Source organism: Calidris pugnax, unplaced genomic scaffold (assembly GCF_001431845.1).
Source record: "Calidris pugnax isolate Ruff unplaced genomic scaffold, ASM143184v1 scaffold316, whole genome shotgun sequence".
In the NCBI taxonomy this organism is placed as follows: domain Eukaryota; kingdom Metazoa; phylum Chordata; class Aves; order Charadriiformes; family Scolopacidae; genus Calidris; species Calidris pugnax.
Window position 1 is genome coordinate 697,605 of NW_015091194.1, and position 12,037 is coordinate 709,641.

General features: G+C 38.7%; 1 protein-coding gene across 5 annotated transcripts in view; it reads left to right on the plus strand.

The window, feature by feature from the left end:
• Positions 1–12,037, plus strand: part of SOX5 (SRY-box 5) — a 673,706-nt gene that overhangs the window by 428,065 nt on the left and 233,604 nt on the right. For all 5 annotated transcript variants that reach the window (XM_014959575.1, XM_014959577.1, XM_014959574.1 and 2 more), the window contains one exon: positions 11,360–11,570. In XM_014959575.1, the coding sequence (XP_014815061.1) occupies positions 11,360–11,570 (211 nt within the window). The remainder of the gene's footprint in view (positions 1–11,359; positions 11,571–12,037) is intronic.

The following is a 12,037-nucleotide window of genomic DNA, read 5'->3' on the forward strand; positions in this document are numbered from 1 at the left end:
CCAACCGTGAATCTGTCATATATTAGAATTTATTGGGGTTTTTGCCTCAATCACAGTCTAATCTTGCTTTGGTGGGGGTGTGTGTCTGTGTGCATTTTAAATCTTGCTTAAGCTTACCTACAATGAGCTTTAGAGTTGGACTTAAATGATAAAATGACTTCTGCTCACGCCGCTCCCCTGAGCAGAAGATAATGTTATCGTTTGAGGTGTCCGAGGACCTAGAAGAGTGAGCAGAGGGTCGGTTCCCGGTAACCCCTGGATGCTGAATGTGCTCTGCCTTTACCTTGGTTTGGACCCTGACAAGTCAGCTCATGTCACTTCCTAGTTTCCCCTACATGCAGTACCCCAAAGGAATTTTGTGGGGATTAATAACAAATTTTTGAGTAGCTCTAATACATATTACATTTCTATATCAGTGTTGTGTGGATTGACTTTTGTCATATTAATTCATATTAATTATTCTGATATATTTGGCGTTCTCTGATCAAACACAATCCCCTGTTTGAAGTGTGTAAGATCCAAATAAGATTGATTCCTGCCCTGTAAACATCTTCTGTGGAACAGAAGTCCTGTGAACGTGTTTATATATTCTGTGTTTATCAACACAGAATATATTTCTTTATTATTATTTCCTATGCAATCTTTCTTCCAAAGTTGAGAACGCTACTTTGGTTAATACCAGAATTCCAAATTCTATTTCACTAAATTGGGTAACAGTCCTTGATAGAAGGAAAATCAAGTTATAAAAGACATAAAGAGAAGAACAGGTGGAATAGATTTTGGATGGAAAGTTTGCTTTTTAATTACTGTTAAAGAGGATGAAAACAGTTACTGCTTGGAAAAATCCTGTAAATTATTGTTTGTGTAGCCATTACTTGAGAAGTATAAGAGTGTAAGTAGTAGAGAGAAAGTAATCAGTGAAGTCTATAAGAAGCAGATAAAAGAATAGAGAACTTAGATAAAAGCAGGTCCATAAGTCCCTCGTGCTAGATGGTAGGCATTTCAAAAATAAATGAATGAGACAAACTTATTTCTGAACCAATAGAATGCATTTTGAAAACCTCATATTCTAAATGTGTTATCTTATGCTACAGTTAACTCCAGTGGAGAAAATGGGGCTATTTCTCAAATAGCTATTCCATTTTAATAAGGTAATGTTTTCTGGACCTTCTAGAAAGTGAGAACTTCCAGAAGATGGCTTTCAGAAAAAGAAATAAGGCGATACTAATCTCCATGGAGGCAAAGAAATGACTTTGACAGTTAACATCCTGAAATCTAGTTGTAATCTTTTGAAAAGCAAAAGAACAAATATACAGTAGAAGTAAATAAATAGGTATGAATTGAGAAGGCTCATGAACAATACACATGTATAAAGCAGAACATAATTTTTTAAAAGTGTAGTGGATTCAGCCACAAACCTACCCTTCATGCCCTTACGTAGGGTATGTGTAAGATTCCTGGTATTAAATGTCTGGACTGAAATCTTCAAAAGTATAAAGAACAAATAATTCTGAAAGAATTGATTATTGGAAGTTGCATGGAATTCAGTCCATAAGTATGTGTGTATTGTGAGGTGCTTTCTTCTTACAGTGTTTCATGCATCTCATTTGAATGTTCTGGATAAAGTCACTATAAAAAAGGAAAAACAATAATGCATTAAGTTGTTGAGAGGTGGGTAGGGTGATGTTGTACGATATGATTTTATTTCACTAGTGGAAAGAGGCAGATATACAGAGTTTCGAGTAAGATGCGTACCGTCTTCGAAAAGCCAGGATGGCAGAGATTGTCAGAGGAATTCCACCTGAAGAAATGAGGAAGGAATTCCTAGGGCACAAAACTCTGCACAGGTTGTACCCTTTGGCTTACCCTGGGCTGAGATGGCTGGAAAAAAACGATGGACTGGAAGGAATGTGGGTATGGCAGTGCTTGGCCTGCCGTAGGGTGTCTAGTCCTTGGCATGGGTGTCACAGGACGGTGGGTGCCTGCAGCAATGTTCTTAGAAATTTGGAGAAATAACCGCACTGTTACAGAAGTTTGAAGAAGTGAATTGTAATACACTCATTAAAGTTGCCAGTGGTACATCAGGGAAAACAGAACCAGAGTATCAAAGGAATCGAGGGGAGACTGTACGGCAGGAAATAATCAAATGTAAAATTACAAACTGATACAGCTGGATAAAGTCATCCAAACGGCGGATAATCAATGGGAGTAAGGCACTTGGAAAACAGTAATGCTGAAAAAGATTTAGGTGTGTTAAAACAAATTAGATATGAGCTTGTCATGCAGCAAGGCAGCAAAAAAGGCGGTAACGAGGAGGTAATTGTCCTTCTCCTCATAACTCTGCTAAGATTACATGTGAAATAATGCCTTCGGTTCTGGCCACGTTAGAGAAGTCAGCAAATTGGAGGGATTTCAGATGCAAGCAACAAATGATTAAAGAGCTGCAGGAGCTGATTTGTGAGGGAAGACTGAAAGAGGAAAGGCTAAATATGGGCCAGTAATAACAAAGTAAATACATGCAAACTGTCCAAAAAGATGTGGATGGTACAAGCTGTCACACGGATGCGGAATAGTCCAGAGCGCTGGGAGAAGGAGCGGTATAAGAGAGGTTTGGGGTGGCGAAGAAGCAAATATGAGGGGCTCTTTAAATGCTTTGAGTATTTGTAGGGGGATTGGGAGATCTCGTTGCCCGTTTACTGGCCCAAATGGAACAACTGGGACCACACGTGAGGGCTGAGTGTGCCATTCTGTTACATACCTGGTTCTGTACCATATTCTATACCATACATGTACCAAGTACCATATTCTGGTGCTTGGCAGAATCACACTGACCTGGGAGAATTAGAAGTACGAATGTGAGCACAAGCCCTTATACGTACAGGATATATTTTTATCTTTTGTTCTTCTTTGGAGGGTTATTCTCTCCGGACAGGATACCCTCTAAATCATCCTCAACACAGGGGATGCGGTTTTGACCATATCTTACACGTCTTGTCTTTACTCTCAGCCCCCCAGATAAAGGAATGAGGTGAAGTATGTCTGTCTGCTAGGATTTTCTATAGGCTGCCAGAGGTGATCTGACCTCCCTTTCCCATCCACAAGCTGTGGTGAAGCGTAACACGAAAGCTGGGCAGCTGGGAACAGCCCTGGAGCCACCGCTAGCCTTTGGCATTCTCTTGATTATATCACTAAATTGTGCTCAGACAGTCCTCTCCTGTTCTCCCAAGGAGTTAGCACAGACAATGGGTTTGTTTCACAGTAAGAAAGCTGGTGGTGAAACTGCCTTTGACACTTAACATAAGTTTTACAACACGATGCCAGAGGAGTTGTATGTGGTTAGTAAGCTTGTATTTTTACAAAGATAATCGTTTTATGCCACATGATTTCCAAACTATTAGAAGGATTTAATGTATGCTGAAGACTCTACCAAGCTGTTTTGATAAGTAGTCTTATTTTTTGTTTAGCAAGGTCTTAAGGGTGATCTTTAGTCCCCCAGGGAAGAGATCATAAAAGTCTTAAAAGTGCTTTTGCAGAGTTTTATTTATTATTTTTAAGCATGAAGATTACTAGCATGAAGATAACAAGGCTGTTATAGTACAACATGTTCTTTGTTTTTGCAGGTTATAGCTAACATATTAGGAGTTCTCAAGATGCCAGTTTTGTTTGTGAAGTATATCGAGAGCAAATAGATGTAATCCTATATTACATTCTTAAAATGAGTTTTGCTGGAGAAAGAAGCAGTGGGAGAGATCTGGTCAGAGAGTGTGGGTCAGTAATTATGTCTCTAACCGTATTTACCCAATACAAAGTAGTCATTACTATTTTATTATATTTAATATCTTTATTCTGTAGAAAGATTTGCAATTTACTTTTACATATGGGGGAACACTTCATTGCAAGAAATGGGACAAAGAGGTCAGCTAAAAATAAAACCAAAACCTGTAGCACAAACGAAAATGATTTTAAAAAAAACAACAACAACCTGTTGACATCCAATATAAAAAGGTTCTAAAATTTCACTCGCAACATTTTCTCATATATTTTTTACTACAAACAGATCCACGGTTTGCGTCTAATTCTTTGATTTGTAATGACTCGAGTAGAAATGGGGGATAAGCAGTAAGAAATAATAAACTTGAGCTGTGTGTTTGGGGATGGGCTGGAATGCAGAACAGCCAGAGAAGAAATGTTTGCCTTAAAACATGGGTTATCAGATTGTGCTCTGTGCTGCAGATAGGCTGATAATCGTCTGGTGAAGAAGCGCAGTCAGCCCGTCGCACCGTGCTGGTTCCAGGCTCTTTGCTTTCAGGAACCTATAATTGAAATCAGTGGGAATTAAATGAATATATATTACTGCGCATTTTCAAAAATTCCACTAGGCACCTCCTTATAGCTTTCGATAGTTTAAATCCTTGAAAAATCTGCTCCTGTGTTTTGTAAATCACAGATAAAGTTAGAAGTCAAAGCCAAATGGATTATAAGTTACTCCTTTTGTGTGAACGCAGCTGAACGGCTTCTTCCCAACTCGTCTCCAAACCTTGGAGACGCTTGAAATTTTCTCTTGCTTGTGCAGTTATGGCAGCAGTTGGAGTATCATGGTGTTTGGAAAAAATCAAAAGTAGGTTTCAGTGTTCCTGGCAGCTATTGTGGGGTGGCGCTTGATATATGGGAGAGTTCCCAATTTCCGGTTGCAGATGATTGGGCTGTAGTGCACCACAGTGTAATGTAAGACCTGAGTATTTATTGCATCAATAAAAATCAAACTACAACTGCTAGGAGGCTTTTGTCCAATAATCTCTAGGCTTTTTACATCAATTATATAAAATGCCCTAAGCTGCAGGAAATAGTTATTATTGTCTCAGTTTTACATATGGAGGAAGAAGGCAGAAGAAAGTGTCTGATGTAGCAGAGTTCATAGAGCAGATGGTCTTCTTTTTGAGCTTCAAATCATTTTTGACAAGGTTCATAGATGTCAAACACTGGAAATACCTGTTAGTCTTCTCGTTGGAACCTCTGCCAGGTATCTTCTGCCTCATCAAAAAGAGGTCATTAATTAGATACAGCATTTGATGTCAAATAAATGCAACCTGTAGGACAAGAGACAGTAATGATTGCCAAAAAAAAATAAAATAAATTCCAGTACTAAGCAATGTATTAAGGTTTTAGAGGGAGAGCTAGATGTGATCAGGATTCTGTAAGTCTGATAACTAGTAATACTTCCAAAATATAGATCATGGTGTCCCAAATACATCATCTCAGCAAAGCCAAAACAATATTTGAATTGAATGCATTTCTCCTGGCTGTAGTGTGATCATAGAAAAAAGAAAATTGTACATCTCTATTTATTATGTTTAGTTTACCTAATATGGATAAAATTCTTACTTCTCTGCCATGATTACCTCTTCAGATCTATTCATAAACTTCTTCACTCTCCATTACATTTCAGTTCCTCGTCATCACTAAAACCACTCCTAGGAAAAAAAAAAATCTGTATAAGAATAGCTGCTGGTTTGCATAGATCTAATTGCAGAACCATAGCCAGTGGATGTACGTCTTTCTTAGTTTGTTTATGTGACATCTCTTTTATCTCCCCTTGGATTATGTGTTCTTGTCAGTTCTTACTTCCTAATGGTGTATTTATCCTCTTCCATTTTTTTCCCCTCTATGCCCTTTTACCATAGTCTCCCTTTTTCTCACCGAATCCTCCACTGTTCTTGCAAATCTCCTTGGGATCATTCCTTTCCACCATTGGTGAACAACTTTTCTCCATGAAGGAAACCTATAGACAAAAGACCATTTAAATATAAGACAGAAGCAAAGAAATTCTTATGTATAAAAAGTATGGTGTGCACTGGGAAGCCTTGTGGAATATGTATTTCATCTTCTTGAAGGTGCCAGGTTTACAGCCACCATAAACCATACAGGTTTATGGAAATACCTGCCCTACAGCCCCTCTGACACAGAATGTAGGAGGAGAGAATTTTCTAAATCGCTTAAGTGATTTGACGATATGATTCCCATTGAGAGCTGATGGCACTTATGCTCCTAAAGTAAGTTAATTACATTAATTAAAGCAAGGAAGGTTAAGAGAAAAAAAAAAAAAAGATCATTCTTGCTTTGTGAATACTGTCTGTGTGTTTTGTTTCTTTTAAACCTTAAAAAATACTGGAAATGTCAAGTTTGGGCTTTCTCATAATTGCTGGTGGACCTCCTGTGGGCAATGGGGGTGTTTTTAAAGCTTTCAGATTTTTACTTGAAGTAGCTACGGTGTTGAATCTTAAACAAAGACATTAATTTCCTAAAAGTTTATTAGGTAAAATAAATAAAAATAAATAGCGAACAGTACTAAATTGTTTAAGAATCATTTGTCTTCAGAAGTGTGAAGTATTCTGGTTTCTGGTTATGTCTTATGTCATACTGTTACCGGCTTCCTGGTCACTATGGAGACTACAAAATAGATAGGCCTACGTGTGTAATGCAGAAAGCAGAGCAAAAAATTTGCTTTCGTGTCTTCTTTACACATTCTAAAAGAGCAAAGTATGGGCAAAATTCCAGCTTTGAGAAAAGAACCTGCTAGGTTGCTTTTAGGATCACAGGCTTCTTAAAATCAGACAATATCAATGCTTGCTTTAAAGACACAAGTATTTCATTCCAGGTGTTTTTGGCTGCGAAACCAGAAGCTTGATTCTCATAATAATTTTTCTTTTGCTGCAGATGCAGCTTCCTTGCGTACCATATGGTGATAATTAGCAGTTTCAGACTTAGTTCTGAGTTTTCTTCTGCTTCGATTATTGGTTAGTTTGGGACAAAATTTTAATGTCACAGAAACAGAGTTTTCTGTCTGAGTTTAATTGCGGGCAGGAATAACGTGCATCTCTAGATGAGGAAGGAGAAGAGGAGGTCTGTTTAGAGCTCTAAGAGGTATTTTGGAAAGATTGTCAAGTACAACCTGTTTCTTTTCATGAATTGTTTCACTGTCCCTAAATAGGCCACAGTTGGACCCTGGAAAAGGAGAGAGACAATTTGAAAGATACAGTTGGAACGAATAGTTTCTTGTAACAGCAAAATGTTTGCGCTTTTTATGAGAGCAAGGGTAACATTGTGTAATCTTTAAAAAAGATATTGCTCAGTGAGGATAAGTCCATTGTCCAGTGACATGACTTTTCCTGTCAATCACAAAGGTGACAAGGGGGCTAGATTAAGTAAAGCTTGCCCAAGATTAACAAAGGAAGATTATTGACCTCATCCTGAAAGGGCAGAAGCCTGTTTTATCATTAAACCTTGGAAGAGGTATTTCCTCCATAGGTGGAAAGCCGTTTGGCAATAGAGAGGCAACTTTCTTGTAAATGAAGGGGTCTTCCTGTGGATTCTGGCTTGGAACAGAAGCAGAAGACGCTCCACGCTGGCCAGTCCTCCTTTTTGTTGCTGTTGTTGAGGGGGGAAGAAGGGTCTAAGGGTGTTTGGTTCGGCAGGATCCGTGCAGGTTCTCCTCTGCCTTTCCGAGGTGGGAAAAGCAAGAAGCGGCAGCATCAGGTGTTGGTGAGTACGATCCCAGCTCAGGGTCGGGTGAGATGTTGTGCCAGCACCCGTTTAGCAGAGGAATTCCCGACGCAGATGAAGAGTAGAGCCCCGTCCATGAAGCAGCTGCATAACGCCCTGACTGGGATTAGCCCTGCCAGAGGCTGGAGTGTAATCAAACTGGAACAGGTGAAATGGTTACACAGCCCAGAGAGACTCTTCTCTGCTAAAAGAGTGTCTGTTTTTCCACTGTTTTGGTGACTGAGAGATGGGTCGTGCATGTGGCTTGATGGACTTCATTTTAAAATGTCAGGAGTCGATACTTGGGTTCTTTAATACCACGCTTCACAGTGTTGTTGCTTTTCTCTCTGTTATCCGAATGAGTTGTATGAGTTTGTCCTTTCCAAAAAGGAACCTGCTAAATCTCAGGACTTGGGAGGGAACTTCCTTCTCAGGGGATTAATTTCAAACAGTTGATGACATATCTTTCTGGCCATTAAGGATTTCTCTGAGTGTGAAATTCTCATATGTAGTATCAGAGGATTTTCTTTGCTAAAAGATTTTTAGCTTTATACAGCTGTTGACATGGGCAGGTTTTATGTGGAAGTATCCTTTCTTTTTCCATGGTAGAAGTAAAAATCCAGAACCATTGAAAGTTCCTTTTCACTTTCCCCAGTGACGGCCTAAGAAAGAGCAAAATAAAACACAGGGACATAAGGCAAAAGCCAAGGTACCAGTTGAGCGTTTCAGGTTGTTCTGAAGGACAGAATAAAAAGATCCTGGGTGAGTAGGAGAGGCAGGTGCTGGAGCTGGTGTGCGAGAGGAGGTGTGTTGAGCTCCCAGCAGCTGATGCCTGTGCTCATCCATCCGCTGCCGCGGGAAGGAGAGGATTCCTCTTAGGCTGCAAATCACGCCGTGAATGTGTGATTGCTACAGATCTTTTTGAATGAATAATTCACTGGTGTACTGTAATTTAGCCCACTGAGATGTGATTGCAGCTGTTCCCCCTACTGTATATGTGTTTTGATTAAGCGGAGCGCGTCTTAAACCTCACAAGTGTATAAATAGCCCACGTATGTTATATGCAAACACTGCATACGTGCACACATAACAGGAGCGGCCTAAGGAAACATTTTGTTTGGGGAGTGATTACTTAGATGTTTATTTTTAAAATATCTGTGTAGAATACTTCCCTTTCCTTTTTTTGTTGAGCCGTGAAGTCTTCTTGACTATGGTACGGTATAAATGCTTTCAGCCAACATTGTAGGATCAGGGTGTCTCTGTGTTCCAAGACCTTTCCAATATAAGAAGTTACTTCTTTTGTGCCTGTTTTACAGGTAGGAAACTGAATTTGCAGAAACAAAAGTGACTTTTTCTGAGGACCCAGAGTCCTTTGATGATGCTGTACCCACAAACTTCGCTCTTGTCCTCTCCCCCTCACACTTCCTTTCCCCAGAAAAAGGGGCAGGGAAATGTTAGTAGTTTTGAAAATACTTGTGGGTGTTCCATTTGAATGCCAAACAATTTGTAATTTAGAAAATCACTTTTTATTACCTTACATATCATTCAGTCTTGTGTTCTTAGGCTTCTTTTCTTATAACAAACTTGTAGGCTCAGAAGATATTTTTACATACAAAACCACTTGCCTGTACCAAAAATGTCCATGGAAGCAGCAGTGATGATTCCTGAGGTTTTGGCAGCTGTTGCAAGTACTTTGTATCTGTAACAATGTGTGACTTAGACAGAAACATGAGTTTCTTCGTGGCCCACTTCGGGATAAAATGAAGAAACTAGTTTCTCGTAAAATTGGAATTATACTGTTCCTATACATAATTGATAGAATAGGTGGATTTCAGAACTGTAACTAAGGATAGTATTTGGCTTATCTGTCTTTAAAGCGTGAATAAGAAAGCAGCTTTCAAGATATTTCCTCTTTCGGCCTTATCTATAAGAAAAAAATTCCCCCTTGATGATAATAAGTTTGAATGTTAGCTAAAATCTGAACTGATGCTGAAGTTAACTATTTTGCTCAGCTAGATCGGTGTTAAAACCCAATTTATTCAGGTCTGTATACGTGGGAAAAAAATTACAGTTGGCTCCAAATAATTTTTGAAGTCCAGTGTTAACAACTAGTAATTTCCCAAGTGCAGAACAAAAATGGAGAGAGTTGCAAGATAAAAAAACAGAAGCATTTCTGTTGACTAGAGTCAGAAAATTTTTTAGGGCTTGGTCAAAAGCTCATTGACGTCAGTAGAAAGTCTCTCATTAACATCACTGGGTTTGGCTTTTGGGGCATATGATGGCCCAGATTGTAATCTCAGTTAAATCCGATTCTGTTAGGGAATTTATTCACTAGTATAACACGTTCAAGCTGCTCAGAACTGTTTGCACTAAAAGTTTTTTTAACCAAAGGTAATCTTTTTGCCAGTATGAAGTAGTCCGTGAAAATAAATCCATTCTTTACTTCCTTTCTCCCATGTTACTTTACTCAAAGTTCATGGAGGTAATTTTTAGCAATTTATGTTCTATTTATGAAAAGACAGGGGTTTTGCTGAAATATTGGGGTTTGTTAAACCAGAGACACCAAAAAGTACTCAGAAAAAAAAAAAAGATAAAATTGTAATGCAAATCACTAAAAACCATATATGTGTCACTTTCATACACTGTGAAATGAAAACAATTTAAACATTATTAAGACTCTTTCAACCAAGTCCGTAACTGAGGTCACAAGATGGTCTAATGGCTTTTTTAGAAATAATATTCATTAAACATCTGGAATACAAAAATGTAAGGAAATAGGATAATGAAAAAGAACAAAAAAACCTCTGGAGAATCTCATCAAAATAAAAACTGTTCCTGGTTGCAGCATTATATTATGCAGTGTATGTACTCTGCAGCAAGCTTTGTTCAGAGACATTGACCTACGTTTTGGAAGGTGTAGATGGCATATGTTAGCAGAGGGGAAAAGAGGGTTTCAGAGATGTGTACAGAAGGGTAGGGCATAAAAGAGACATAGAAGGGAAAAGGAATTGCAGAGAACATTGCTCTGTGTTGGAGAAGGTGTGGAGGAGAAGGCTCTCATGTTAATGAAGGCAAGTTTGAAGATGCTGGAGCCAGCTATGGTTTCCATTAAAATTAATGAATAGACCTCTGTGGACTCTCAGGTGAGGAGGATTGTGTGTATGTTCCAGGTCACAGAGTTTTGCCATTTTGCCTGTAGTGAAAGTCGTTAGGACCACCTGTGTGAAAGATACTGTCTCTACGAGAAATGAAGGTATGAGATAGAAGGGGAAAATAGAAGGAGAATTAGAAAACAATTGCTTCATCCCATATAGATGGGAGAACTACTTGAACTGTGAGTTAAAATAAGTCATATGGTGAAGGGTATTTAATACTTGGTTACTATTTCATTTCTTAAAACAACTAGCCATCAAGGCATTAAGTAGTTTATAAAGTCAGGAAATTAATGGTCCTTGTAAAAATTGAAGATTTTTTTCGAAAGCAAGCTGTAAAAGAACAAACAATTAAAGGTAATCAATACCATTGTTATTAGGAAACCTATGAGTACAACACTTCTTCTCAATTAGGGAAAAACTGTATTTTATGTTTCTCTCCTGCAAGCAGATTTTTGTTCACTTCAGCCTGTAATCTTGGTTTATGCTTTATGGATAGGCTTTGTTCTGGGTGTTTTTGAAGCATTGCATGCCTTTTTAAAGGTTTCAACAGAAGAACAAACAGCAATGAACTCAAAGAACAAAGGATTGTTCTTTCTTTCCATCTTTATTTTTTTCTTCTTTAAGAAAAGAAAGAAATGTTTCATCTCATTTTTCTCCCCTTTCAGGAAGTTGATGGCAATAAAGTGATGTCTTCATTTGCCCCGCACAACTCATCTACCTCACCCTTGAAGGCAGAAGAAGGTGGGCGTCAGAGTGGAGAGTCATTGTCCAGCACAGCCCTGGGAACCCCCGAAAGGCGCAAAGGGAGCCTAGCGGATGTTGTGGACACCCTGAAGCAAAGAAAAATGGAAGAGCTCATAAAAAACGAGCCAGAAGGTAAGGCCTGGGAGACTGGCCAAAATTGTCTGTTTTGTTTTCTTTTCTTTTCTTTTCTTTTCTCCAGATTCTTTGGAGACGTATACTTTATACTTTTTAATCTTCCCATTTTCTGCTCCATTCGCTTTTTCTTGCTAGCAAAATTGAAGTAAAGAACTTAATAGTTCTTGTCTACATTAGAGATAAATTTCAGCAGTATCCCATCATAGGTAATGTTTTTAGCTTTTCCCAAACGAGAGCCTTTGTCTGTCTTTTTGTCACAGTTGCGATAGACACGGCGACCTCCTCAACATGGGGCACAATGGACACTGTAATTCTAACAGCCTGGGGGTCATTTACACCACTACTCCCCCGCCCCCCATTTCGAGAGCAAAAAGCAGTGTTAGCAGCAATGTCAATTTTTTGGTGAAATTATCTAGTAGACATGTCATTATTTGAAAGGTAAGGAGTTAAGTTTGGAATTCATG